The sequence below is a fragment of the Hyperolius riggenbachi genome, chromosome 6, assembly GCF_040937935.1.
Source record: "Hyperolius riggenbachi isolate aHypRig1 chromosome 6, aHypRig1.pri, whole genome shotgun sequence".
Classification (NCBI taxonomy): Eukaryota; Metazoa; Chordata; class Amphibia; order Anura; family Hyperoliidae; genus Hyperolius; species Hyperolius riggenbachi.
Genome location: NC_090651.1, coordinates 223,342,118 through 223,368,186, shown reverse-complemented (window position 1 = coordinate 223,368,186; position 26,069 = coordinate 223,342,118). Strand labels below are relative to the sequence as shown.

Genomic DNA, 26,069 nt, shown 5'->3' with positions numbered 1-26,069 from the left:
AGAAATGAGACAGATATGGACTAATACATCTCAGGGGAGATTCTCAGGAATTCCTCAATTTTCAAAAGCACTCCCTGGATGGCAGTGCATACTCCAACTGCAAGAATGGTGCGCACAAGAGGAGACTGACTTTCCACCACCATTGTAAAGGTCCTTGCCAGGGAGTGCTTTTGAAAAGAATAAAGAAAATGCTTAAAATCCCCTGTGAGGAGATGGACAAGTCCAAAAATAAATTTATAGTGCACTTTACTCTGGGACAAATGTGCAACTAACATATATGTATTTGAAGTGTTGCACGATAGTTGTCCCGATCGGACAGGATGGAAAATCTAGGTCAAGTGGGGGCGTGGCAGGAGCAGCAGTAGATCGTCAGCTCCTAGCATTGCACTGCATCAAAAACGACAACCCTGCATTTTGTTTGATTTTCAATAGATTCACTGCTGGAATCTATTAAAAAATCCATGTGCAGTGTGTGATAGGAATGGATTACTTTCTGATTCGATTACCAGAGAGGAATTGATTGTTTTGGAACATTGGGTGGAAATCTGTTCTCTCCAGAAATTTGTTCCAGATGGGTGGCAAGAAAAAGTAGACAGGTGGGGTGCGAAGGGGGAATGCAGGGATGCCACAACTCTGCATACAGCATAGGAGGAGGCGAGCCGATAACAACTGAGTACTCACCAAAATTAGCCAGGTGCTTCACCCGGCTAAAAGACCCTGGGGAGAACAATGCGTGTATGGCCAGCTTCAGCAATCATCTGGTCATTTAGTAATGACCAGATGGTTGCACACAAAGTGCAAAAATACCAGATTATTCGTTGCTAATCGTATTGTTAGGTGATTATTGATTGGCTGGTCAGTTTTCGACTTTACACTATTTTTTCCCATAACTATAGATACATGTACGCTTCAAACATGTTTATTTTACTTATTTTCTCCTCCTCCAGGTTCTGTGTGGCTTTGAAGAAAGAAAATTACCCAGATTACATGCCGTCTAATATTTTTTCAGATAGTGCCAAGCAAATTTACAGGCAGCCCGGTCATACCATTTACCTTCTGCCAACAGTGGTGATCTGCAACCTGCTGCCTTGTGAGCTAAATTTCTATGTAAAAGGTTCAATTATTAAGGGCACCCTGAAACCTGGAAAAGAAATGGCCTTGCCAACAGCTGACACTTCCCAAAACTTTGAGCTTGGTAAGATCGCTAAATGGACATTGATATTCATTTTGCAATGGTTGTCTCTTTTGTCGATGGTTTATCCAGATCATGACAAACTTTGTAAAATGAAGACATATGTAACTGTATTTCTTGAGAATTGTGTCCCTCAGACTCTGTGTTTCCTGGCTTCTCTTCGGATTGAATGGTGAATACACCTGGGTCATTTACCTATTTCTGTTATTTATTTTAACAGGAATTTCCCTAGAAAACTTCCCACACTGCAAGGAGCTGCTGATTCCTCCTGGAACTCAGAACTACATGGTGAGGATGAGGCTTTATGATGCAAACAAGAGGCTGCTGAACCTCACCATACGCATCACATGCCGGGCAGAGGGCTCCTTGAAAATACTCATCTCAGCACCTTATTGGCTGATTAATAAAACAGGTGAGTTCTTGGAGACTGTACTGTCTAGTTTTCACTGTTCATTTAAAATGTAAACCTATGTTTAGAAAAATGTGCACTGAAAGGATCGAAATGAATGTGATACTGTTTTATAATTGCACTAATGAAAATTGTTGTAGGAGTCTCCAATCTTCAGGAGTATCTGTACTGCTGTATGCTCGGTACTGATTTCACTCTTAAAGATACAATGGGGTTGATTCGCTAAACTGCGCTGCTACAGCAGCACAGCTTAATGACAGCAGTGAGTGGTAATAATTCTCAGCGCACGCTATGCAGTCATAGCATGCGCAGATACGCTCAGCTCTGATAGTTTAACAAGCGTTTCGAGAGCTCCACTGAACCTGCGGGTCCAGTGGCTTCAAAGGATGAGATTTCTTCACTTTGATTGGCCCAATAGGCTGCCTGCCACTTGACTAGTCAGCCTATTGAGCCAATTCATGTGCAGGAATGTTGTTCTTTGAAGCCACTGGACCCACCGTCGCTGACGGCAGGTTCAACGGAGCGCTTGTTAAACTATTAGAGCAGAGCGTAATTTAGCTGCGAACGCTATGGCTGCATTGCGTGAGCTGAGAATTATTACCACTCGCTGCTGTCACAGGGAATCAACCCCATTGTGTCTGGATGGGTTCCCGAAAGCATCAAGTCCAAGCCACTTTTTTATGGCAACCTTGCCCAGTGGTGATGAACTCCAGTCACTGCGCCTTAATCTGACTTTAGTTCATTACTACCAGTCACCACTCCTTCACCTGACTTTTGTACAAAAATACTGGGCCAGCAGACCCCTTCTCGGTAGACATTGCACCGTTTTGTGAAGATATAGTTCTACAGTGTCTTTGGGATAAACTGAAAATGGTAGGTCGACCGTAGTTACGTTCCTAGATCTTTAGATATGAATATAATGTTGGTGGGGTTAACAGTCAGAGTTTAGAGGAGAATTCACTTGTGCAGAGTAAATTGATAAGTTATGGGACTGATAGTTGTTTCTGTCCAGGGATAACTAAACTAGTATAACAGTTAAGTACGGTATTGAAATTTAATATTACAAAAGTTTATTCATGGCTTAATATCTATAAACCGTTACATAGGAGTTCTTAGATTTACAATTTATCTCAGTATATTTCAAGTTGTCCATCTTCATCAGAATGGGCCTTCTCTGGACTGTTTGCCATTAATTAGTACACTCAAATATTGTTAACTATCTGTCACTGCTCTTTCCTAGGTCTGCCATTGATCTTTAGGCAGGACAATGCAAAAACAGATGCTGCAGCACAGTTTGAGGAACATGAACTTGCAAGAAGCCTGAGTCCCCTTTTATTCTGCTATTCAGACAAGGAGCTTCCTAACCTGTGAGTAATTCTGATTGTTATTATAAAGGTGGCTATTGTAGCATGGATATGCATTTGTTAATGATGTTGTGTACATACTTACCAGCTTACTGTAAGAATGACTGCTACTGGATGATGTTTGATTTCTGAAGAACATTGATTTTTACTGCTTCTTCAGTAAGTGATTTAATATTCATTCCTAGCTGTACAATGAGGATTGGAAAAGGCATTCACCCAGATGGAATCCCAGGTTGGTGTCAGGCATTCTCTCTGGATGGAGGGAGCGGAGTGAGAGCTTTGAAGGTTATTCAACAGGGAAACCGTCCAGGACTAATTTACAATATAGGTGAGCAGTCCTGTTTTCATTTCAAAAGATTACTTGTTTGATATTCTCATTGTTTATAAGATTATATCTTAAAGCACACCTGCACTGTGTGCAAATCTGGGGATTGCAATTTACATGGGGCTTCTTCCAGTCTGGCAGGTCCCTCAACGTCCTCTGGGTCCCCTCCATTCTCCTGCCATCAGCTCAGAAATTCCTGCGGTCTGGCACTTCCCTGCGATTACGTGATTCCCATTTGCTGGGAGCATTCTGTGCATGAGCGGTTTAATTTTTTGAGAACTGCGCATGTGCAGATGCTCCCAGCGATAGGAACCTGATTATGGAGCGTGAGCAGACAGGACCACACGTGCAGTCGGCTCCAGTTGCAGGAATTTTGGAGCTGAAGGCGGGAGAACAGAGGGGACCCAGAGGGCGTCAAGGAACCTGCAGGACTACAGGGGGCTGGAAGAAGCCCCAGATAAGTTAAAATGCAATGTTTTTCTTCCAGTTTAGGTGTGCTTTAAAGGACAACTGTAACAAGAGAGATATTGAGTCTGCCATATTTATTTCCTTTTAAGCAATACTAGTTGTATATATATCACTTCAGCGCTAACCCTATACATCCACCACCACGAACACCATAGAAAATGAATGTGCTTACCAGATTGTTACAGACCTTAATTACAGGGTCTGTAACATAGCATAATAGATCAGTGGCCTCCTTTCCAACACGATTTGTCAGCAATATTTCAGGCTCTTATATGCATTATTCACTAATATTTGCATGAAAAAACAATAGTAGACTCATCTAAGTGTATCTATCTTGATGTTTAATGTAAGAACGGTTTAAAACACGCAATACAAATCATTAAAATCACTCACATCTGGGTCCTTGTTACAGGGACCCAAAGTAGATATCAGCATGTAATATATCACAGGACGCCATCCAGCCACACGTCCGCCTCACCCGACCGGTTTCACTGTTATAGTTTCCTCAGGGGCTAAGAGACAAAGTGGCTGGAACGGCCTTTATATAGATAATTACCCTTCAAAGGGGAGTATTGCCCGGCAAGACCACGCTACACCGTCCGGCGTTGCTTCCTGGAACATGGCGCTGCGCTCCACGCAGCGTCACTTCCGCTTCCGCCCATACTACGGTGACTCGGTTGTGTGTACAACTGAAGGGGAAAGTTCACATCCCTGAAAGACTGATGCAACGCCGGACGGTGCAGCGTGGTCTTGCCGGGCAATACTCCCCTTTGAAGGGTAATTTTCTATATAAAGGCCGTTCCAGCCACTTTGTCTCTTAGCCCCTGAGGAAACTATAACAGTGAAACCGGTCGGGTGAGGCGGACGTGTGGCTGGACGGCGTCCTGTGATATATTACATGCTAATATCTACTTTGGGTCCCTGTAACAAGGACCCAGATGTGAGTGATTTTAATGATTTGTATTGTGTGTTTTAAACCGTTCTTACATTAAACATCAAGATAGATACACTTAGATGAGTCTACTATTGTTTTTTCATGCAAATATTGGTGAATACTGCATATAAGAGCCTGAAATATTGCTGGCAAATCGTGTTGGAAAGGAGGCCAGCTGGGAAGATACCGGCCGCTGACCTATTTTGCTATGTTACAGACCCTGTAATTAAGGTCTGTAACAATCTGGTAAGCACATCCATTTTCTATGGTGTTCGTGGTGGTGGATGTATAGGATTAGCGCTGAAGTGATATATATACAATTGATGAAAACGCTGTACTGAAGTGTTGGACTTTGGCTGCTTCTCCAATGAACTTTGATTGAGCTATATGTGATGCGCTGATATATTTCTTTTATTGTAAGCAATACCAGTTGCCTGGTTAGCCTGCTGATCCTCTGCCTGCGTAGCCGGCTTCCAAGCTATAGGCGCCGGCTTCCAAGGGGGCGCCTATAGCTGGTTGCCTATACTGAGGGCATCTACACCTGATTTCCTATACTGGGGGCACCTATGGCTGGCTACCTTTACTGAGGGCACCAACACCTGGCTACCAATACTGGAGGCACCTATGCTTGGCTACCTATGGGGAAGGGGGGGGGGGATGGAGGCCTTCAACTGACTTCCTATACTGAGGGCACACTGCGGCTATGACGCATGGTGCAAATTGTCGGTGCTGTGCTATCATTCTAAATGGGGGTGCGGTGGGGGGATGAAGGGGGGGGGGCACAAAAACCAGGTTTCGCTCAGGGCGCTGTGGAACCTAAGGCCGGCCCTGTCTGCCTGTAATACTTTTAGCCATAGACCCTGAACAAGAATGCAGCAGATCAGGTGTTTCTGATATTATGATCAGATCTGCAAGTTTAACTGCATGCTTGTTTGTGGTGTGGTTCAGACACCACTGCAGCCAAATAGATCAGCAGGACTGCCAGGCAGCTGGTATTGTTTAAAAGAAAATAAATATGGCAGCCTCCATATTCTTCTTACTATAGTTGTTCCTTAAATTCTTCTGTTCCTCATTAGCAGTCCAATTTTCCATTTTACAACAATGTTTACACTCATAAATCATGTTAGCTTATTCTCAAATACATATTTTAAATGAAGAATAACGTTATTACAAAATGTCAGTGCAGTATAAACCATAACCACGGAGATTACATTATAATTAAATACAGTTTGTAGGTAGATGAATTGAAAAAGTATAACAGACTTATTGGAGCTAGTACAAGCACAGTCGTTAACATCACATATTGAATGAACAACATCATGTCTCAAATTATACAAAATGCCTATCTTAAAGAGAATCTGTACACTAAAATTCTTACAATAAAAAGCATACCATTCTATTCATTATGTTCTCCTGGGCCCCTCTGTGCTGTTTCTGCCACTCCCTGCTGCAATCCTGGCTTGTAATTGCCAGTTTTAGGCAGTGTTTACAAACAAAAGACATGGCCTCTAACCAGCATGTGATAGGATGAGAGGAGCTCAGCCTGTGACTCACACAGAGCCTGCAGGGGCGTGGAGAGGGTGTGTATGGCTTCTATCCTATCTAATGTGGTCTGTCTTACTGCAGCCTTTCCTAGTTGCACAGTGGCTGTATTATCTCTGTTATATGATCTAATCTTCTTTCCTTTGACGGCTTTGTCGGGCTCAGGCACTCGGGCTGGAATGTGCTGCTCTGCTTGTGATAGGATAGAAGTTATACACACCCTCTCCAGGCCCCCTGCAGGCTCTGTGTGAGTTACAGACTGAGCTCCTCTCAGCCTATCACACTCTGGTTAGCAGCCATGTCTTTTGTTTGTTAAACACTGTCTAAAACTGGCAATTACAAGCCAGAATTGCAGCAGGGAGGGGCAGAAACAGCACAGTGGGTCCCAGAAGAGCATAATGAATAGAATGGTATGCTTTTTATTGTAAGAATTTTAGAGTACAGATTCTCTTTAAACATTACAAGGTAATAAAAAAATTGGGATGGAACATTTATAGAAGACATTGGAGGACAGTGAATCTATTATGTGGACATACGATAGCCTTTGTAGGGGAACCATAGGCAGTAAATAGAGGACACAGGGAGAAGATCTTGTGCTTTCTGACTGTACTGGGCAAACTCATGTTTTATAGTGTCATCCAGTTGTCCCACCTGAGTGGCAGGTGTTCTGAGTGGAGTTTCACTTTGTTGGCTTCAAGCTTGTGGAAAATGTGAGACTCCGGAACTGCAAGAAATCTTAATCTAACTTTTTCATTGTTGGCAAAGAAAGTTCTGATACATTAGATGGGGGTAAAAATGAAAATATTGACCTTAACCTGAGTGGCAATATTTGCTGCAAAATTTATACTGATTGTCGCCTGTTTATCTGTGTATTCTAGGAATAGATGTTAAGAAAGGCAGAGGGAGGTACACAGATACATGTATGGTCACCTTTGCACCCCGCTATCTCTTAATCAACAAGTCATCTTACAAGCTTGCCTTTGCGCAGAGAGAATTTGCTAGAGGGCAGGTAAGTACTTGTTTGTAACAAATAGAGATACATTCTTGGTTGTTAACATTTCATTTGAAAAGTTTTTGTTTATCTAAAGTACCTGTGTACCTGTTTGTTTCTAGGGCACTAGCAATCCTGATGGTTACATTTCCACACTCCCCGGATCCAGTGTGGTGTTCCATTGGCCAAGAAATGACTATGACCAGCTGCTGTGTGTGCGACTCATGGATGTGTCTAACTGTACCTGGTCTGGTGGTTTTGAAGTCAACAAAAACAACTCCTTCCATATCAACATGAGGTAATTTTGCTAAGATGTATATACTCAAAAATAAACAATTGCAAATATAAACTGAGCCCCTGGTTTTCACCTGAGGTACCACACATGAAAATGGTTGATATGAGAATAAACTGAGAGGGCCTTTACTCCCTCACTGTCACTTCCACTGACACCCACAGAAACACAGACTTGTCCCTTGGGCTAGTGTGGTCTCCTTGCCAGAGTGATAATCCCACCTTGCCATAGCTACTGTCGCTTGTGGGGTCCATCTAAAAGAAGTGCAGTCTCCTCCCAGTTGACATGGAACTGTAACTTTTTGGGGGTTAACGTATCGGGTTTATTGAAAAATAGACAATACAGGGAAATACAGGATTATGAACATAAAAACATTTACACCATACATCACAAAGTGACACAGTACAACATATAACAGAGATATCCCATTAGCTTATGCGGCAGGGTTGGTGAGCGAAATCTCATCCAAGGCATTTTTTATTTATTTATATAGCGCCAACATATTCCGCAGCGCTTTACAAAACACAATAAGACAACACAGGGAACATAGGTACAACCAAAAATATACAGCAGAGTCTCAAGCAGCAGAAATAATGCAACAAAAACAGTAAACAGTACACATCAGGAGGATCACCCTGCCCTTGCGAGCTTACAATCCAAAGGCATGCGCAATAAACCTTAAACCAGGTATATCAGTTTTTAGAAGTAAAAACAGACGAAGGAATACCTTTTTAAACATTAAACATACCGGTACCTATCAAACGCAGTACCCTCAACTGGCTAACGTATACCTGTAAGCCTTTCCGGAGTCAAACAGGTAACCGCATGACAGACGGTGCATACTTTCCATCAGAGACCTACTAAGGCTTCCCCCAAATTATCTCTCGAATTAAACCTTGGTATGTGACGAGTGTGTCCAAGCTGCCCAAATTTTCTGGTACTTAGCTTGTGCACCTCTATTCGGATGTATGGCTTCATGGTAGTGATTAATGCAAAATTATACTATTTACCTCTTACATACTACCACAAGTTAACTTGAAGTGACATAAAAAAGTTTTAGAAATTCACAAAAGAAAAGGGAAGCCTCTGGATCTCGTAGAGCCTTCACTCTCTCCGTCCCCTCAATTTACCAGCCAGTCAAATACATTTTTGGCCTGTGTGTTCCTGAGTCAGGAGCGTAGCAATAGGGGTTGCAGAGGTTGCAACCGCATCTGGGCCATTGGGCCAGAGGGACCCCGTAGGGCCCTCCCTCAGCTACAGTATTAGCTCTCTATTGGTCCTGTGCTCATAATAATCACTTCTATAGATACTTTGAAAAGTGGTAATCATTAACAAACTGTTCCCCCTTCCCTTTCTTGTACCTCTGGCACTGTAGTTGCCATTGGCAGGTTTTGGTGCGCCGTATCAATTGTTATTTATAGCGTGCATTGTAAAACTTGCATTGGGGCCCACAGCTCCTTAGCCACGCCACTGCCCTGAGTACTTCTGAAGGTGAGCAGATCCGTACTGCCCCCGCGCAAGTCCAGACTATGTGTATAGTATGGGATGCACTCTTCTCCAGTGTCCCTTGGGACCCCAAGTGCTTCTGAAGCCTTCCGAGGAGCCCCAAGGGCGGGAAAGTGGCGGAACAAGGAGACGGAGAGAGGACCGAAAAGACTCAATGGGATCTAATTCTTTTATACTGGGTTGCTTCAGGGTTGGTTTAAATGAACCAATATTTGTAAAGCATTTTTCTCATGCATGGGCAGCTAAGGAGAATAGGATTAAAGCGGAATATAACCCTGCATTTCAACTTTGCTCTAAAACATTATTTACAGTATATTATATGCAACCAGCATTTTTTTTTTACTAGACCAGCATTGGAAGAGTTACACAGAGCTTTAAAGTTCCTGGAGAGAACTCCAGACGCATCCGAAGCTTACATAGATACAGTTTGTTTACATAAATGTATCTAAGTGTTGAATGTGACTCACTCTCTCTGACTGAGAAGGAGCTGGAGGACAGCCAAAGAGTGTGTAACATTTATCACTTGTTACATTCTATTTAGTTAAATGTATCTATCTGAACTTCTGCATATCTCTCCACGGAACTGTAAACCTCTGTGTTTAACCCTTCCAATGCTGGTCTAGTAAAAAAAAAAATGCTGGTTGCATATAATATGCTGTAAATAATGTTTTAGAGCAAAGTTGAAATGCAGGGTTATATTCTGCTTTAAGCTACCCTGATTGTATGTGTGTACCGTAGTCATAATCTGCTGTAGTCTTGGGTAAGTTTCTTAGGTAGAAGCCTTTCTGGGAAATGGGAGAACCCCCATATAAATATGGTGAGAAAATAGATAGGACCTTTCCTTGGAGTTAAACCTGGAACTCTAGTATGGAACTATGCTACTGTGCCGCCGACGAAAAAAAAAACAAAACAAATTGCCACTAGCTGCAATTAGCTGCAATTAAATACTTGAAAAATGAGCTTCCTTGCTGTTTGCAAGTTTCCTGTTTCTATCAGTGACTTATTTATGTGGGGTAGTTTATTTCAGTTAAAGCAAACCTGAACTCAGAGTAAACTGATGAGATAACAATAAGGGCCCGTTTCCACTATCGCGAATCCGCATGCGGGCAACGCATGCGGATCCGCACAGTCAGTAGAAGTGGATGGGACTGTTTCCACTTGTGCGTTTCCCCGCACGGTTTTCTGTGCAGAAAAAATCTGCAGGGTAGGGGCCTCAGAATTCGCCTGCGTGTGGAATGCAGGCGAATCGCACACAATGTATTTAATAGGGAAATCGCATGCGTTTTCCCCATGCGTTTTTTGCCGCGATTTCGCATGCGATTTCGCATAGGTACCCATGTTAATTCACACAGGCAGTGACATGGTTAAAATCGCATACAGCCTTACCTATGCGAAATCGCATGCGAAATCGCGGCAAAAAACGCATGCGGAATCGCACCCGCATGCGATTTGCCTGCGGTGATTCGCCGGCGATTTCGTAACGCTACAGTGGAAACGGGCCCTTATAGTGACAGTTACTATAATCTGATTTACTAAGAAGCTCTCTTTTACATACCTGAAGGTTTAACATTTTCAGTGAGAAAAAGAAAGAATTTCAACACAGCCAGGTTATAAACGAGAATGGCACTGCACATACATACATACATACATACATACATACTGTATGTTTATCTCACCAAGTCACATGCCAGTTCAGGAACCCTTTAGATATATGCACACTAACTTTTTTTTTTTATCTCAGGGACACTCTTGGAAAATGTTACTTCTTGAGAGTGGAAATTACATTGCAAGGTGCCACATACCGTATATCTTTCAGTGACACGGATCAGCTGCCTCCTCCGTTTCGAGTGGATAACTTCTCCAAGGTGAATGCAGTACTGCCAAGTTTGTTTTCTGTAGTATTTGACATATGCGCTCCATTGTAAGGATGGGAAAAATCACCAAACAGTTATGTAGTAATTTCAGTCTTTTAAGATATGTAGTTTAGGCAAAACATTATTTTTGTTTTGTCTTGGATAGAGTATTGAAAAGTTGAATGTGAAAGGAACCACACTTTGGATTTGCTCTTTGTAGGTCAAAGTTAAATGCGCATTTAGTTCTTTGCCATTTTCCTTGCATCTATACATAAACACTGTTTGATCATAACTATTGTACTACTTTATGATCAGTGGCTGCCCAGCAGATTTTATAGCAAAGGCAGTTGTGTCAGCAGCCATATTGTTTATAGTCATCCTTGTTATGTATGATGGTTTATCATAGCTCTCATTCTGTGTTTGTAGGTCCCAGTGGTGTTCATGCAGCATGGAGTAGCAGAGCCTCGGCTGCGGACAGAGGTAAAGGCCGCCAGCTCTCTGGATTATGCATGGGATGAGCCCACGCTGCCCCCTTTTATCACATTAACTGTTAAAGGAGCCGGCTCTTCAGAGACTGTCTGCAACATTAACGACTTCCAAGACAGCAAGCAACTTTACTATGAAAACTTCATCTACATAGCAGCCTCCTATACATTCTCTGGGTATGCTCTCATGATCAGTATTTGTGTCATTTATAGTTTTGCGCCTGCTAGCTAAAGAGTATATTGCCTGCAGGCCCGCTTGTTGCCAGCAACATCACTGGGCTTATAGGGTAAACATTTGCGCTTTTTTTGTTATGTTTTATAAACAGTAGCTCTGACATCTACCACAGTGATTTTACAGAGTATATATGGTCATATCATGAACTGTCCCTCAGAGGAGCTCATAGTCTAATCCCTACCATAGTCAGCCATTGTCTGTTTTTCCTGTCGTACTGTAAAGATTCCGTACACTTGCTTGATTTTCTTAAAAGATTCAATTATTATGAATACATTTGCCAGAGATCGATGCAGCAGCGTGGCCACCTTATTGTTATTTGCATCAATTTTTGTCGGAAATCGATCAAAACTATCAATCGCAAAGGCTGTAGAGCTCTTGCTCAGAAGGGGACAGTCTGGTGCACAGAGGGAGCAGTGTTTGATTTTGGGACAACCCGACGGACACCTGATCAATCTCCTCCTATCTAAAATGTGCTCAGACCATGCTGAGTGTTTGTAACAGAGTTTATGTTCACTTGTATTCCTTCTGTGTCTTCTGTCCATCGCCCCGGGGATGCCTGTACTCTGTGACCCGACAGCATGTACACGTGGTAACATACGCGCTGTTGGGTCACAGTCATTGCAGCCTGTGCAATTGATAGTTTAATTCGATTTCAGCCAGGAATTGAAATAAAATAACGTTCAGATGGCCACATTGTGACATCGCTCTCTGGCAGATTCATTCCTAATGATTGACTCTTAAAGGAAAATATGTGGCTTCTTTACACTACAACATGGAGGGCACAGGGCAGCTCCATAGATTTTCATGCTAAAATTTGTTGAAAATTTGTGCTCAGTGTGTGGCAGTAATGGATCTTATTCTGATGCTCTAATCTGGTGGCTTTCTAGAAGTGTATGGCCACCTTCACGCCAATATTTGTGACCACTAGTTAACCTATCTTTATGTTAAATTGCCCTAATTGCGTATTGTCCATCTCAAACTTCTTGTTAGTTTCTCTGCTGCAATATTTGCAATTCCCTCTGTTTTGTTCTGGTTCTGAAGGTGCCCATTATTGGTACAATTTTTTCACTAAATGCGATCTTTCGATGCGATTTTAATGATCGAATTGTATAGAAAATTTGCAGTTTATGGAGGCAATCGATAAGGAACGATTCTTTGGTCCATTGCTAAATAGTTGGATAAAATCGATCCGAAAGTTGGATTTTATGATCAAATTTAAAGAGAGAATCATTCAGTAAATGTGAACAATCGATAATTACCTTCCGATTATTTTCAATTGTAGAAATCGCATCAAAGACCACATTTAATGAAAAAATTGGGCACCTTAATACTTCTTACTAGTGTCTCCAGTCACCTCTTGGGAGAACTCTGTTGTGTCAGCACTGATCAGTTAGTCATGGTCACAATTAATGTAGGGCTTGTTTCCACCAGGGGTGATTCACTGTGTTTCCCTGCACAAGTTCAGAAGGCATGCAGCAAAAATACGGGTCACGTGTGCAAATCTCTATAGCCGTGTATAATTCAAATGCAGTATTGCATCACAGAAAGTGACAGCGTGTCTCTGAGATGCATGCTGACTACAGTGGAAACAATCCCTGGTCTTCTTGTTTGCTGTTGGCTGTCATGGTGCCCACTAATGATACAATATTTTTGTCCACTCTTAAGAGATCTGTGTAGTAGAAGGGTAAGATTGGACAAAATAAGATTGTATCATGAGTGAGCACTTGTAGTGTTGTCGTACCAGTATTACTAATGTAACCTGCCACCAAGGCGAGTTTAAATGTTAGAGCCTAGGAATTCTCATGCAGTGAAATCTGAGCCCTCTTGCAAGAAGTGAATGGGAAAACTGGGCATACTGTGAATGGGCCTCATACCCTTCACTAATCTTATGATGTATTCGCCATCTTTGATTCCTAGAAAGCTCTAGTCTAAAGCCTCATACACATGTTGTCTCTAGTCCCTATTCCGCATACGCACGTCGGTACGCGCGGAGGACTAGGGGCGGTTCTTGAGGCAGAAGGTGCCAGCGATTGAACCGTTCAATCGCCGAGTGACAGAGGGACCTGGCGACAGTCAGTGGCGCGCACCTCATCCACACGTGCGAACTGTCGCACGCCACGTGTAACAAGCTACAGTTGTGCCCCGTGTGTATGGGCCTTAAGGTAACACTTAGGGATTTTTTTCTGCCTGACACTTTTTTAAAGTGTTGATTAGCAGAAACGTAGGCTAACATCAAATCAAATGGAGTGTTATGCTGGGTACACACAATGCTATTTCCCATTCGATCGACGGGAATCAGACGATTATTTCTGGCATGTCCTCTCTGCTCACATTCGATAACTGCATCTATGTTCCTGAAATGATGACAGGAAAATCGATTCCTTTATCAATCAGGAGCAGTTTGGACATGTACACACGGTGCAACTTCCTGTCACATTACCCATCGATCGGACAGGAAATTGCATTGTGTGTACCCAGTATTAAAGTATAGTTATTTGTAAAATGCATCCTCACCATCCCTTCTTGACTTTCAGCTGATTAAGATAACTGCAACAGTTGTGGACTACTGTAACAAGTCTTTAGACCTAAGAAAGCTTATTGTGAAGCTGATTCTCCTATGAGTCCTGGACAGAGCCGGGACAAAGTCCTCCAGCACCCAAGGCTGAGACACCAAAGTGCGCCCCTCCATCCCTACCACCCCAGCCATCACACACTGATTGCTATTAGACTAAGAGGCGCCACAGGGCCCACATCCTCCCCAACACCTTAATATCTAGTTATCTGGCTTGCAGTCACTGCCATGTATCCCCTTTTCTTATTTCTTTCTGCTTCAAACACAATTAGTAATGACAGCTGAATGAATTCTGCACCCCCTCCTACACTGCGCCCTGAGGCTGGAGCCTCTACAGCCTATGCCTCGGCCCGGCTCTGGCCCTGGAGGCAACATCTTGCTTTAAATCTGAACATCTTGATGTGAACACCTTTATGTGACATACACACTTCTTCTGTGAGCATGTGTGTAGTCAATTATACAGCTGCTAGTGCAGCTGGCATAAGAGATGGAAGGTCTTACTTGCCAAGAAAGGTTGGACAAACTGGGCTTAGAAAAGGGTTCTTTACAGTAAGAGTGATTAAAATGGTGAATATCTTACCACAGGAATGGCAGATTCCATATCTGCATTTAAAGAAGGCCTGGGTGCTTTCCTTGCATTGGAGGACATCCTGCGGTGTTGATGCAAGGATTTTATATGCCTTCCATCTGTACTCAGAAAGCATTTTTTTTCCTTTTTACGCCTAATTAGCCATAGCCTTGTAAGGGTTTTTTGCCTTCTTCTGGATCAATTGGGAGATGGGCGTTTGAGGGACAGTGATTATTTTATTTATTCTTCTTGTTGTGCTTGATAGTCGAATGTATTTTTTTCAGCCACACTATGTTACTATATTATGCCGCACCCATCAGCTTTCAGTTTACCTCCTCTTCAGCCATGAGCCTTTGTCACAGAAGTTTGCTGAAATAAACTACGACAGGTGTACAGCATCCTTGCCTGTTTCCCTTCTTGCCTGCACTGTTGCCTCAGTTTTGAATGACAAGAACGGGCAACTTATGGGTCAACAACCAGGACTCAACTTACCGCTCCACTGCACAGGTCTACTGAAAGATTGCATTGGGGAAGAGTACTTGACCTGGGAGTGGTCCTTTTGGAATCTATGTTGTAACTGGGTCGCTTGACAACCTACTCGGTGCAGATAACAGGATTCAAAGGATTGCCTCAGGTTTTCCTCAAAAGCATAAAAGCAATCCGAAGATTATTAATAGCATAAATACATTTTGTGACTTTTTTTAATTAAATGGTTTCATTATTGTTTCTATCTGGATTTCACATATAAGAGATCTTATTAACGTATATTGTCTTTACAGAAGTCAGGAGGGGAATGTTCGGCCTGTCACTCAATCTAAGAACGTTATTTATTCAGAGCTGGTCCTGGATGTTCAGACCAAAACACAGAGAGTGATTCTAAAGAAAAAGGTATTGTTATATAACCCATGAGTCTAATCTCATTTGACCGTGACAGAGTTTAGCATTATACGCTGCTTATTGTTAACTATGGCTAGGTTATATCTGAGTATTATCACTGAGATGTTTTTGGGCATTTATACAAAAATTATGACACTGTACCCTTAAAATGCACATCTTCATTATAAACTTAAAATATACAGGTACTCCCCATATTGTTTCCCATTTCTGTTATATTTATCAATTGAACATGTATAGTTAGACATTTCCTACCACGCATGAACTATGCATGTATTTTGTATTCTTGTACTGCATTGTGTGTCAACTGCTTACATATTTATGATACCCACCACTGCCTGGTCTCTGTACAGTGCCACAGATGATATTGACACTATATAAATGAAAAATTATAATACAAATATTAGGTGCAGAGTACTGTAACATCTACTTCTGCCTTTCAGATGTGCCCTGATCTTTCATGAAACTCACATATCAAAGTTTCAGTTGGCAGGAACTGTGTGGTGTTTAGTTTGTAGCCATTAGGCATGGGTGGAGCTTCTTTTTAATTTAGGCCTGATGCTTTTAAGGTGAACCTGAAGTGAGAGGAATAGAGAGGCTGACATTTTTCATTCCCTTATAAATAATGCCAATTTCTTGGTTGAGCTTTAAGGCTTTAGTTGTTTTTGAGTCACACACCTGCGACAAGCAGGCAGCCAGTGGAGTCAAAAGAGCAAAGTCAAAGCATCTGATCTGCATACTCAATGTAGACCAATGACTTAAAGAGACTCTGTAACATAATTTTGTGCCTTATTTCTTCTGTCCTATAAGTTCCTATACCTGTTCTAATGTGGTCTGTCTTACTGCAGCCTTTCCTACTTGCACTGTCTCTGTAATAAATCTTATCTCCTTTTCTCTGTCGTGTCTGTCAGGCTAAGGCTGGAATGTGTAGAATGTGCAGCACTGCTTGTCATTGGCAGAAGCTTTACACACACCCTCCAAGCTCTGCATGAGTCACACCAGATAGCTGTTCACAGCCTATGATACTGTGGTTAGAAGCCATGCCATTTGTTTGTAAACACTGCCTAAAACTGTTCATTACAAACCAGGATTGCAGCAGGGAGTGGCAGAAACAGCACAGAGGGGCACAGGAGAAAATAAGGAATAGAATGGTATGCTTTTTATTGTAAGAATATTAGAGTACAGATTCTCTTTAAAGAGGAGCTGTTAGGTATAGGGTCTCAGAGAAAAAAAAACATATATCAGTAGCTAAATATTGGCTCTACTTACATTACATATGCATTTCACTGTCCACGTTTGGATTTCACAGAATTTTTATATAGTATTTGCAGAGAATGATGCTCCTGACAGCTCATGGCAGGTTCCATGTTTGTCTGTCTCCTATGAAGCCAATTGTGATGTCATAGCCTCCCTGCTTCCTGATGATTCGACTCACAAAAAAGATCCTAATGGTTCATGATCTGGACAACACTACTGTGCAGTGAATATTAATTAGCCATGTGGCTAGGAACAATAGCGGACTCATGCAGTATACTCTAATGGAACATGTGCCCTGTGATTTTTCAGTGCTGTGAGTTTAGGCTGCTGTTACAAGCTGCTGTAACATGAGCCTGTAACTTCCCACTGTGAAAGTAGCCTTAGGGCGGGATAGTGAAATGAAGGGGAGGACCCAAGGTAGTGCAGTGGGGAGAAGAAGCAGCCCCAGAATGCTTTGCAGTATCTGTTATGCGTCCTGCCGGCCTCCTTAGGAGCTTGGGAATAACAGCCTTGCTGTTCAGCACACATCAAAGTAAGAGAGATTTTTAACTTCAGTATTGCCTTTTTGGCTTCCTTCTAAACTGTTTAACACAGGAAAATAGAGGTTTAAATTAGCTTTTGCAGCCTGACAGTTACTCTTTAAGTAATTACATGCTCTGATTGAATGAGGCCAAATACTCAACTGTCCTGACATCTTCCGGTCACAGATGACGCACCACACCCGCTTCTGGGCAGTGCAGTGTTGGCCATGCTTCAGAAGACTGCCAAAGCTCTTCGGAAACCTGTGTCTATGTTGCCATAGCCTGCCCCCCAGCCTGGCAGCCTCCAGTTAGAGCAGGGGTAGGGAACCTATGGCTCGGGAGCCAGATGTGGCTCTTTTGATGGCAACATCTGGCTCACAGACAAAACAGTAGGGGTTAATTCACTAAGCTACACTGCTCAAGAAGCGCAAGCTTAGTGTGGCAGTGCAAGTAAAATTTTCAAAGTAGGCACGCTACTGCTGTAGCATGCACTACTAACTTACTCGCACTACCCCAAAACTAACAATGGCTTCTCCAATTGTCCCACTCTGGACCCTGTCAGATCCAGTGACTTTGTAGGACGAAATCCCCACACTTGAATTGGCCCAATAGGATGTCTGTCACTTGACAGGTAGGTAGTCTGTTAGGCCAAAATGCGGGGATCTCATCCTACAAAGTGAATCAACCCCCAAGTTAGCTAGCTAATTGTACAAGCTGTTAGTCGGTATTTCTCCTGTCCGGCTCTCTGGGAAGTTGTTGATGTTTCTGAAACCCAAGAGAAGCTGAAGACGCGTCTGACACTTCCGCTGCCGGAGGATAAACTGTATACACATCACAATGGCAACAGGGACGTGTGTCCTACTGTCCCAGTTTGAAACATATTGTACGGCTCTCATGGAATTACACTTTAAAATATGTGGCGTTTATGGCTCTCTCAGCCAAAAAGGTTCCTGACCCCTGAGTTAGAGCCTCGACAGCACTTTGAATGAAATGATCTATATCTTGTTTTTTATCTGCCTATTTGTCCTGGTTATCACAAGACTTTAATTATGTCCCTATTGCAAAGTATGGTGACAATATAGTATTTGGAAATAAAGGTGTCTTTTTTTTTTTTTGGTGTTTTTTTTCTTTTTCACTATTTTCACGTGCGCGTGCACTGGGATGCACGCACGCGTACAGCAGCAGCAACGCTGTCTGACTTATAAAAATGTCCTGGAGCCATTAAGAGGCTCTAGCAGGACGTTTTTATAAGTCAGGTTGTCATAAAGTGGTTAAGATAGCAACTCACCTACGTGTTCTCTAATGCACAGTGTTTTCTTTGATGTGAATGACAGGAACCAGGCAAGAGGTCACAGCTTTGGCGAATGTCTGGCACAGGAATGTTGTGCCACGAAGGATCATCTCCTCCTCATAACCCAAACAAGCCATCCAGTGGGCGGTCACAGGAATCATCTTTAGTGTTGGATATTGCTGGACTTGCAGCAGTGACAGATAATCGGTAATTTATTCTTCTTGTGGTCGGTTTATGACAGTTTAGCAGTAAATTAGTGTTCTGTACTGAATGGATGTTTAGGGAACATAGTGTACATACATACAGACCACTGATATCATTTCTGGCCTGCTTTAGCCTGAGTCCAGACAAAGACACACTTTTTCTCCCCCAAAAGTGTGTGTGGGGGGGAAGTGTGTCTTATGTCCGAATGTGCAGCCAGGTGCCACCCCCCAAGCAGGTGCAGAGAACGCAGCCGAAGCTCGTACCTATGCACGTGATCCGTGTCCTCCGTCTCCAGCCGCTGTAATGATTTTTCTGCTGCATACCTCCTGAAGATGGGCTTCTCGGTGTGGGCCATGGTGGCTTCCCGGTGGCACCGCAGCAGCGCGATCCTCTCATGACATGCGGCGCACATGCACTGGGGTCAAGCAGGGAGAGGGATCTAGTAAACATGGAAGGACTGAGTCCTCGGAGGACCCTGTCATTACAGCAGCTGCTGCTATGCTGCTCGTGCTGAGATTGTGCTGCTGCCTTGCCCCCGGGAAGCCTCCATGGACACACCAAGAAGCCCATCTTCAGAAAGTGTAGAGCAGCAGTATCCTTACAGCAGCTGGAGACAGAAGACACAGAGCACGCCAGCTGGATTTGTGAAGGCATTTTTTTCTTTGAGGACTACCTTTTCTTTGTTCAATGTCACCAGACTCATATCTTCATTCACCACCATCAGCATTTCCTCCATGTGCCACTGTACCTTCAATGGGCAGTGAGGAACTGGAACCAGAGGCTGCAGTATATCAGCTGCAGAATGAAGCCACAGCAGTGGACAAAGGACATGAGATGGGGAGGATCCCTGCAATTTTAAAAAGAGAGCCATATATTACCCCTACATCACATGGGTTTTAAAATTCAGAAAACTGTCAAACTGAAATGTAGAATTACTGGGTATTTGTGTGAGAAGGCTAGCTTTAAAGTCATGAAGGTTGTCTTACTTTGTCAGTGTTGATATTGTTATTATTAACCCGCTAGATATGAGCCGCTGATGTTACGGAAACCAGACCGTCGGCGCAGTACTACTCAGACATGGTGTTTTCGTGATGGAAAGCTGAGCTGCAGTTTGCCTGGATTGGTTGTTCAGGTGAGTTGTCTGATTGAACCTGGCCTATATCAGTCATTTCTCTTTCCTTAAAAGAATTGTTTTAAACTATATGTCTATGCAGGGCCGGCCCTAGACTTTTTGCCGCCTGAGGCAAATTTTGAAAGAATTGTCGCCTCCTGCAACGCCGGCCACGTACAATACAGTGGGCGGCGTTGCAGGAAGTGACGTCAGTGGAGCGCACGCTGGAACGAGGAATAGGTGAGTGATCCCCCGCCCGTGCCTCTTACTGTCGGCTGCTTACTCACTATTTAAAGCTGGAGGGGAGCGCAGATCGGGGGACCCAGGCGAGGGAGGGGGGGGGTCCGACCCCCCTCCCCACCGCTAGGCCCAATACCCCCGTCCTACCCGCTACCCCTCCAGCTCGGCAGCGCCCCCCGCACCCACGGACGGACAGATGCCGCCCCTAGAAGTTTGCCGCCCGAGGCAAAAGTTTCACCCCGCCTCATGAGCGGGCCGGCCCTGTGTCTATGCCATATATGTACATATAATAAGTGTTAAGCTAGACCTGTTAAGGTTGAAACTTACTGCTAGTCAATAGCTATCATCTTCTAGTGTATTTTGGCAATGCTATTTTACACCTCAATCGATAGGTCATATTAATTTCTGTATATGTGTGAGGTGTGCAATATTTTGGGAAGTTAAATTTCAAAGGGTTATCTCTTGTTACGTGTTTTTTATGACATTAACCCTATACAAAATGCTTATTTGTATGTATTGTGGGGTTAGCACAAAAGTCAAATCAAACGTACTAAAAATACTTTTTTGTAAGTTTTGTACTTATGGCTAGCTGCATCCGTGTGTATCAGTTTGCATTAATTTTATTTAGATTAGGGTTTAGTGGATAGTTTTGCATCTGATTTGTATTCAAGGTGTGTATTGAAGTCCCTTGGGGTCGGTGCATGCCTCTGTCGGTTTCATTTCAGTTGCAGCCTGATTAGGAGCACTGCCAGTTTTTTCCATGAACTAAAAATAAGCTTATGATGTCATTCAATGTATGTTTTGTAGTAATGGTAAATAGAACATTAGGACCATAAATCAGAATCTCATATTTGAGAACGTCTATGTTAACAATGGTGGATATTTATTCTCAGACATACATTTTTCTTCACAAATAATGCTATTGCCCTTCAAGCTACAGTGAATTGCTCACTGCTTTTTTTTTCTTATATTCACACAGGTGAATTGGCCAGAAATCTAGAGGAGATATTTATAACTCTTGTAGTTGATTATAAGTGTTAATCTCTCTGAATGCCCAAACCAGTGAAACTTCTAGTGATTTCTCCTCTTACTGGCCTAGGGTCATTTTATATGTGCTTCTCTTAGCATCTACTAGTTATTTCTTCAGTTTGTTTTCATCAGTTCTGCTTTGACTTTGTCCATCTCTGTAATGCATGTGTGTTTTGTTTTTAGGCCCGGAATGGGGTGTCAGGATTGTATGATGGAGCTGAAGTGGTACTTGGTCCTGATTCCACTCTAGAATTGCTGGGCTCAGTCCCTGAAGAACAGCAATTTATAAACCAGAAGATGAGGCCAGGCTCTGGCATTCTGTCTGTCAAAGTTATTCCAGATGGCCCTACCAGAGTGTTACAGGTACAGCTTTATGTTTTGTTGCTTTCTGGGAGAGAGAGGAATAAGTCTCAGTGGACCTTACTATATATAGCTGCATATTTGCGCAATACTGTAGGGTTATGTGATATCTGTTGCTTCACAGCGCCAGTCCTCAAGTCTTACCAACTAATTTTTTGCTCATAATTACCACAGCTGTTTCATAACATTGCGGTTCTTAAAACATAACTTCAACAGAGCCATAATTCTACTGGCGTAGCAATTACTGTAATATTTACCTGTTTCACGCCACATCTGATCTCCTCTTCCTCCCGGCAACCGCATGTTCTATCCTGCCATCGTCCAGCTCCTGATGCATGTCATGTGATCGGGAGCCATAAGATGGCAGCATAGGACAACTGGCAGCCAGGAGGAAGTGTATATGTAAAAAGGGTGCAGATGATTTCCACTAGTAGAATATTGGTATAATTACCAATATTCTATTGCTTAAAGGGATACTGTAGGGGGGTCGGGGGAAAATGAGTTGAACTTACCTGCGGCTTCTATTGGTCCCCCGCAGACAACCTGTACCCGCGCAGCCACCCTCACCGATGCTCTGGCCCCGTCTCCAGTACACTTCTGGAATTTCAGACTTTAAAGTCTGAAAACCACTGCGCCTGCATTTCCGTGTGCTCTCTCCCGCTGATGTCACCAGGAGCGTACTGCACAGGCCCAGTGGAGCGTACTGCACAGGCCCAGTATGGTCTGGGCCTGCACAGTATGCTCCTGGTGACATCAGCGGGAGTGAGGACACGGCAACACAGGCACAGTGGTTTGCCGACTTTAAAGTCTGAAATTCCAGAAGTGACGCGGAGGCGGGGCCGGAGCATCGGTGAGTGGCTGCGCGGGTACAGGATGTCTGCGGGGGACCATTAGAAGCCACGGGTAAGTTCAACTCATTTTCCCCCGACCCCCCTACAGTATCCCTTTAAAGAGACACTGAAGTGTCATAAAAATCATCTTTTAATTAAAAAAATGTGTTTAACATGCTAGCCCTACCTAAAATGCTGCAACTCCGCGGCTGTAATCTAACTAAAACCCCCCTCCCTCTCCCCCGCAAAATCCATGACTTTCTTGGTCGTGGATTTTGCTGCTGTTGGAGGCAGAGCTTTCAACTGCAGCTCTGCCTCCATTCGCATCTATCAGCGGCAGATCTCCGCCTCTCCCCCGCCCCTCTCAGTGAAGGAAGACTGAGAGGGATGGGGGAGAGGCGGCATTTGGGCTGATAGACGCGCTGAGAGGCAGAGCTGCGGCTTACAGCTCTGCCTTTCATGGAAGCGCTCCCCGGATTGCCCCCTGGGGAGTTTTGGGGGATTTAGTTAGATTACAGCAGCGGGGATGCAACGTTTTAGGTAAGGCCAGCATGTTAAACACATTTTTTAAATAAAAAGATGTTTTCATGAGACTTCGGAGTCTCTTTAATTGCAATAGTTAAAATATACCTTTGTGGCAGCTAAACCTTAACACCCCTACTGCAAAACCACAATTACCTGCAATAAAGTGACATTTGGGCACCTAAGGCTACTGATAAATAGTGAATTATTTGCATGGTGGGTAGCCCTGGCGCCCACTATTTTAAGATGTCCTCATTGGATTTTACCCTGCTATATCTAGTGAGCTGGCCCATTTCTGCAGATATTTGTGGGAAAACCTTTTGAATGTACACCAACTTAATGAGGTTGAAATTGAGCTCTTTAGACATCTTTTTGTAGCCCTTAAAATTTTTCAGCATCCTTTCAGTGACCACAAACACAGACAGAAGTTCCTTGATCTCTCAAGGTGGAACATTTATTCTGAAGACTTCATAACTAAAGGATCTGAAAAGCTTCAGGCATAAGCTGCCTATTTTAATGATCTAGAGCAGGGGTCTTAAACTCAATTTACCTGGGGGCCGCATGAGGCAAAGTCAGGATGAGGCTGGGCCGCATAAGGAATTTCACAATCGCGGCGCATCGCTGCCTCTGCCCACCCCTCTCACTCTTCCTTCACAGAGAGGGGCGGGCAGAGGCGACGATGCGCCACGATTGACGTCAGGAGGGGCAGAGCTGAAGCTGAAAGCTCTGCCCCTTCCAGGAAATGCCTGCGGATTGCCCCCCGGGCAATTTGAATCGTTTAGCGGCGGGGATGCGGCGGATTACTTGGGAGCACTGAAGCGAACTATAAGGAAGCTTTTGCCGGCGAGGGCCACAAAATATTGTATCGAGGGCCGCAAGAGGGCCACAAAATATTGTATCGAGGGCCGCAAATGGCCCGCGGGCTGCGAGTTTGAGACTCCTGATCTAGAGTAATACGTACATACTTAATAATAACACCATGGTTTTATTTCCTTTCCAGATAACTGACATCAGTCACCGCACAGACAATCGTCTTTCCAATGAAGTGGATGAACTGGCACAGCTGGAGCTGAGGAAATTCAAGAGTCCAGATGAAGACCACGAGTTAGAGGTTTGCCCTGAGTTTAAACAAACCTCCATTTTCTCAAGGAAAAAAGATCAGTTAATTTCTGTATCACTGAAATACTTGAATGGATTGTATTACGTAGACATACCTGTGATTTCTGTGAATTTCCTTAGGTTACCCCTCAGTAGCTCTGTAAGTTTAATTGTGAATGCTAGCTTTCTTTGCACTCAACTATTAGTAAGAAGGTAGTGGACACTCTGAACCTCCTTTATGTACAGCTACTGGGGCATAATTTCTGGGGAGCAGCCCCTACGACCGCAGGGATGCCCAGAGCTGTACAGGCATTGCTGAAATGTGCACTGCAACGTGTATACTGTGAAGGAGGCCTAAGACTGGATGCAGTTGTTGAGCTGACGCAAAGTTATGCTGGAAATTTAGAACTTGTTTATATGAATACTTATACATTTTTTAGCTGAACTGATGTGATGCTGTATTTTCTGGTTACTTTAAATCCCAGGTGACTGTGAAGTTAGTGCAAGGAATAGGCATCTCACTGATTAATAAGCTTCCGGAAGAGCTGGTGTTTGCAAGCCTCATGGGCATTGATGTCCACTATACACATCAGACTGCCAATCAGGTGCTGGAGCTCAATATCCAAAATGTCCAGGTAATGCTTTTATAGATCACCATTATATTCTGCATAATAATAGACTTAGGCCAAGAGCAGATGTAACTCTTCCATGCCATTACAATTGCTAAATGCAGTCAGTATTTTCATTATATTAGATCATGTCTAAAGTGATATGTAAGAGGAATGCCTTAACCCTCTGGGCGATAATCCCAAGCTGAGCTCGGGGTAAGCCGCCGCAGAGGATTTCTCAGGCCCTGGTGGACCGATTTGCATAATTTTTTTTTTGTTGTTGCACGCAGCTACCACTTTGCTGGCTGCGTGTATATACCGATCGCCGCCGCTCCGCGCTGATTTGCCGCTACCCGCCCCCTCCCCAGATCCCGCGTGCAGCCTGGCCAATCAGTGCCAGGCAGCGCTGAGGGGTGAATCGAGACTCCCTCTGACGTCGATGACGTCATCCTGATCGTCGCCATGGCGATAGGGGAAGCCAAACAGGAAATCCCGTTCTGAACGGGACTTCCTGTTTGCTCTGATCGCCGGAGGCGATCGGAGGGGGTGGGAGGATGCCGCTGCACAGCGGCTATCATGTAGCTAGCGCTAGGCTAGCTACATGCTTTTAAAAAAAAATAATTTTAAAGTGCTGCGCTGCCCCCTGGTGATATTATTGTATCGCCCAGGAGGTTAATGGGAAAGAGGAAGGTTGCTTGATTTGTTTATTGGAGACCGTATGCTTATAAGAGCAACAGTAATGCAGTAATGCAGAATGATAAAGCAGAATTTGAAATGTCTAATGAGGAAACACAGCCAAGAAACCACTGGAAAGGGTGGAATCTTTACCTCAGAATCAGAAGCTGAATGGTTCGTCATTTTCATAAAATACATTGACAGGCAGATTAGTCATCTACAGATATCTGGGAACTGGTCTACTATTATTCAAATAAAAAACACACCTAAATTAAGCATTTAATCTACAATCTGTGATCTACAGTCATAAAAAAGAAGGTACACCCTATTTAGAGTCTAAGGTTTTAGACATCATGACCCTTACATCTAACCTCAGATGTAAAACAACACTCAACACATTCCACCATATCATTAACAAATATGAAGCCAAAACATGAAAAAACTAATTATACACCTTGATTCAGTAGCTTGTAAAGCTATTTTTAGGAGCAATAACTTCAAGCAATCATTTTCTCTATGACTTTGGCGTCAATTCACCAGAGGTTACCAACCTATTTATCTCTTGGGAGGTAATTTACCTCCTGTGATATCTCCAAATAGCAATTCTCCAGAAGTATAGGGGAAAATATCGATAGAGAGAAATGCAAGAGATAGATGTGAGATAAGTATGAGATAAATAAGTGATAGTTAGTA

The 26,069-nt window shown here is 43.4% G+C and overlaps 1 protein-coding gene across 5 annotated transcripts in view; it reads left to right on the top strand.

The window, feature by feature from the left end:
* VPS13D (vacuolar protein sorting 13 homolog D) overlaps positions 1-26,069 on the top strand; it is a 410,462-nt gene that overhangs the window by 201,174 nt on the left and 183,219 nt on the right. For all 5 annotated transcript variants that reach the window (XM_068240470.1, XM_068240469.1, XM_068240471.1 and 2 more), the window contains 14 exons: positions 948-1,195; positions 1,413-1,604; positions 2,842-2,968; positions 3,151-3,293; positions 7,113-7,243; positions 7,348-7,523; positions 10,765-10,888; positions 11,303-11,538; positions 15,516-15,624; positions 18,743-18,906; positions 19,927-20,035; positions 21,467-21,646; positions 23,996-24,106; positions 24,579-24,728. In XM_068240470.1, coding sequence (XP_068096571.1) covers positions 948-1,195; positions 1,413-1,604; positions 2,842-2,968; positions 3,151-3,293; positions 7,113-7,243; positions 7,348-7,523; positions 10,765-10,888; positions 11,303-11,538; positions 15,516-15,624; positions 18,743-18,906; positions 19,927-20,035; positions 21,467-21,646; positions 23,996-24,106; positions 24,579-24,728 — 2,200 coding nt within the window. The remainder of the gene's footprint in view (positions 1-947; positions 1,196-1,412; positions 1,605-2,841; positions 2,969-3,150; positions 3,294-7,112; positions 7,244-7,347; positions 7,524-10,764; positions 10,889-11,302; positions 11,539-15,515; positions 15,625-18,742; positions 18,907-19,926; positions 20,036-21,466; positions 21,647-23,995; positions 24,107-24,578; positions 24,729-26,069) is intronic.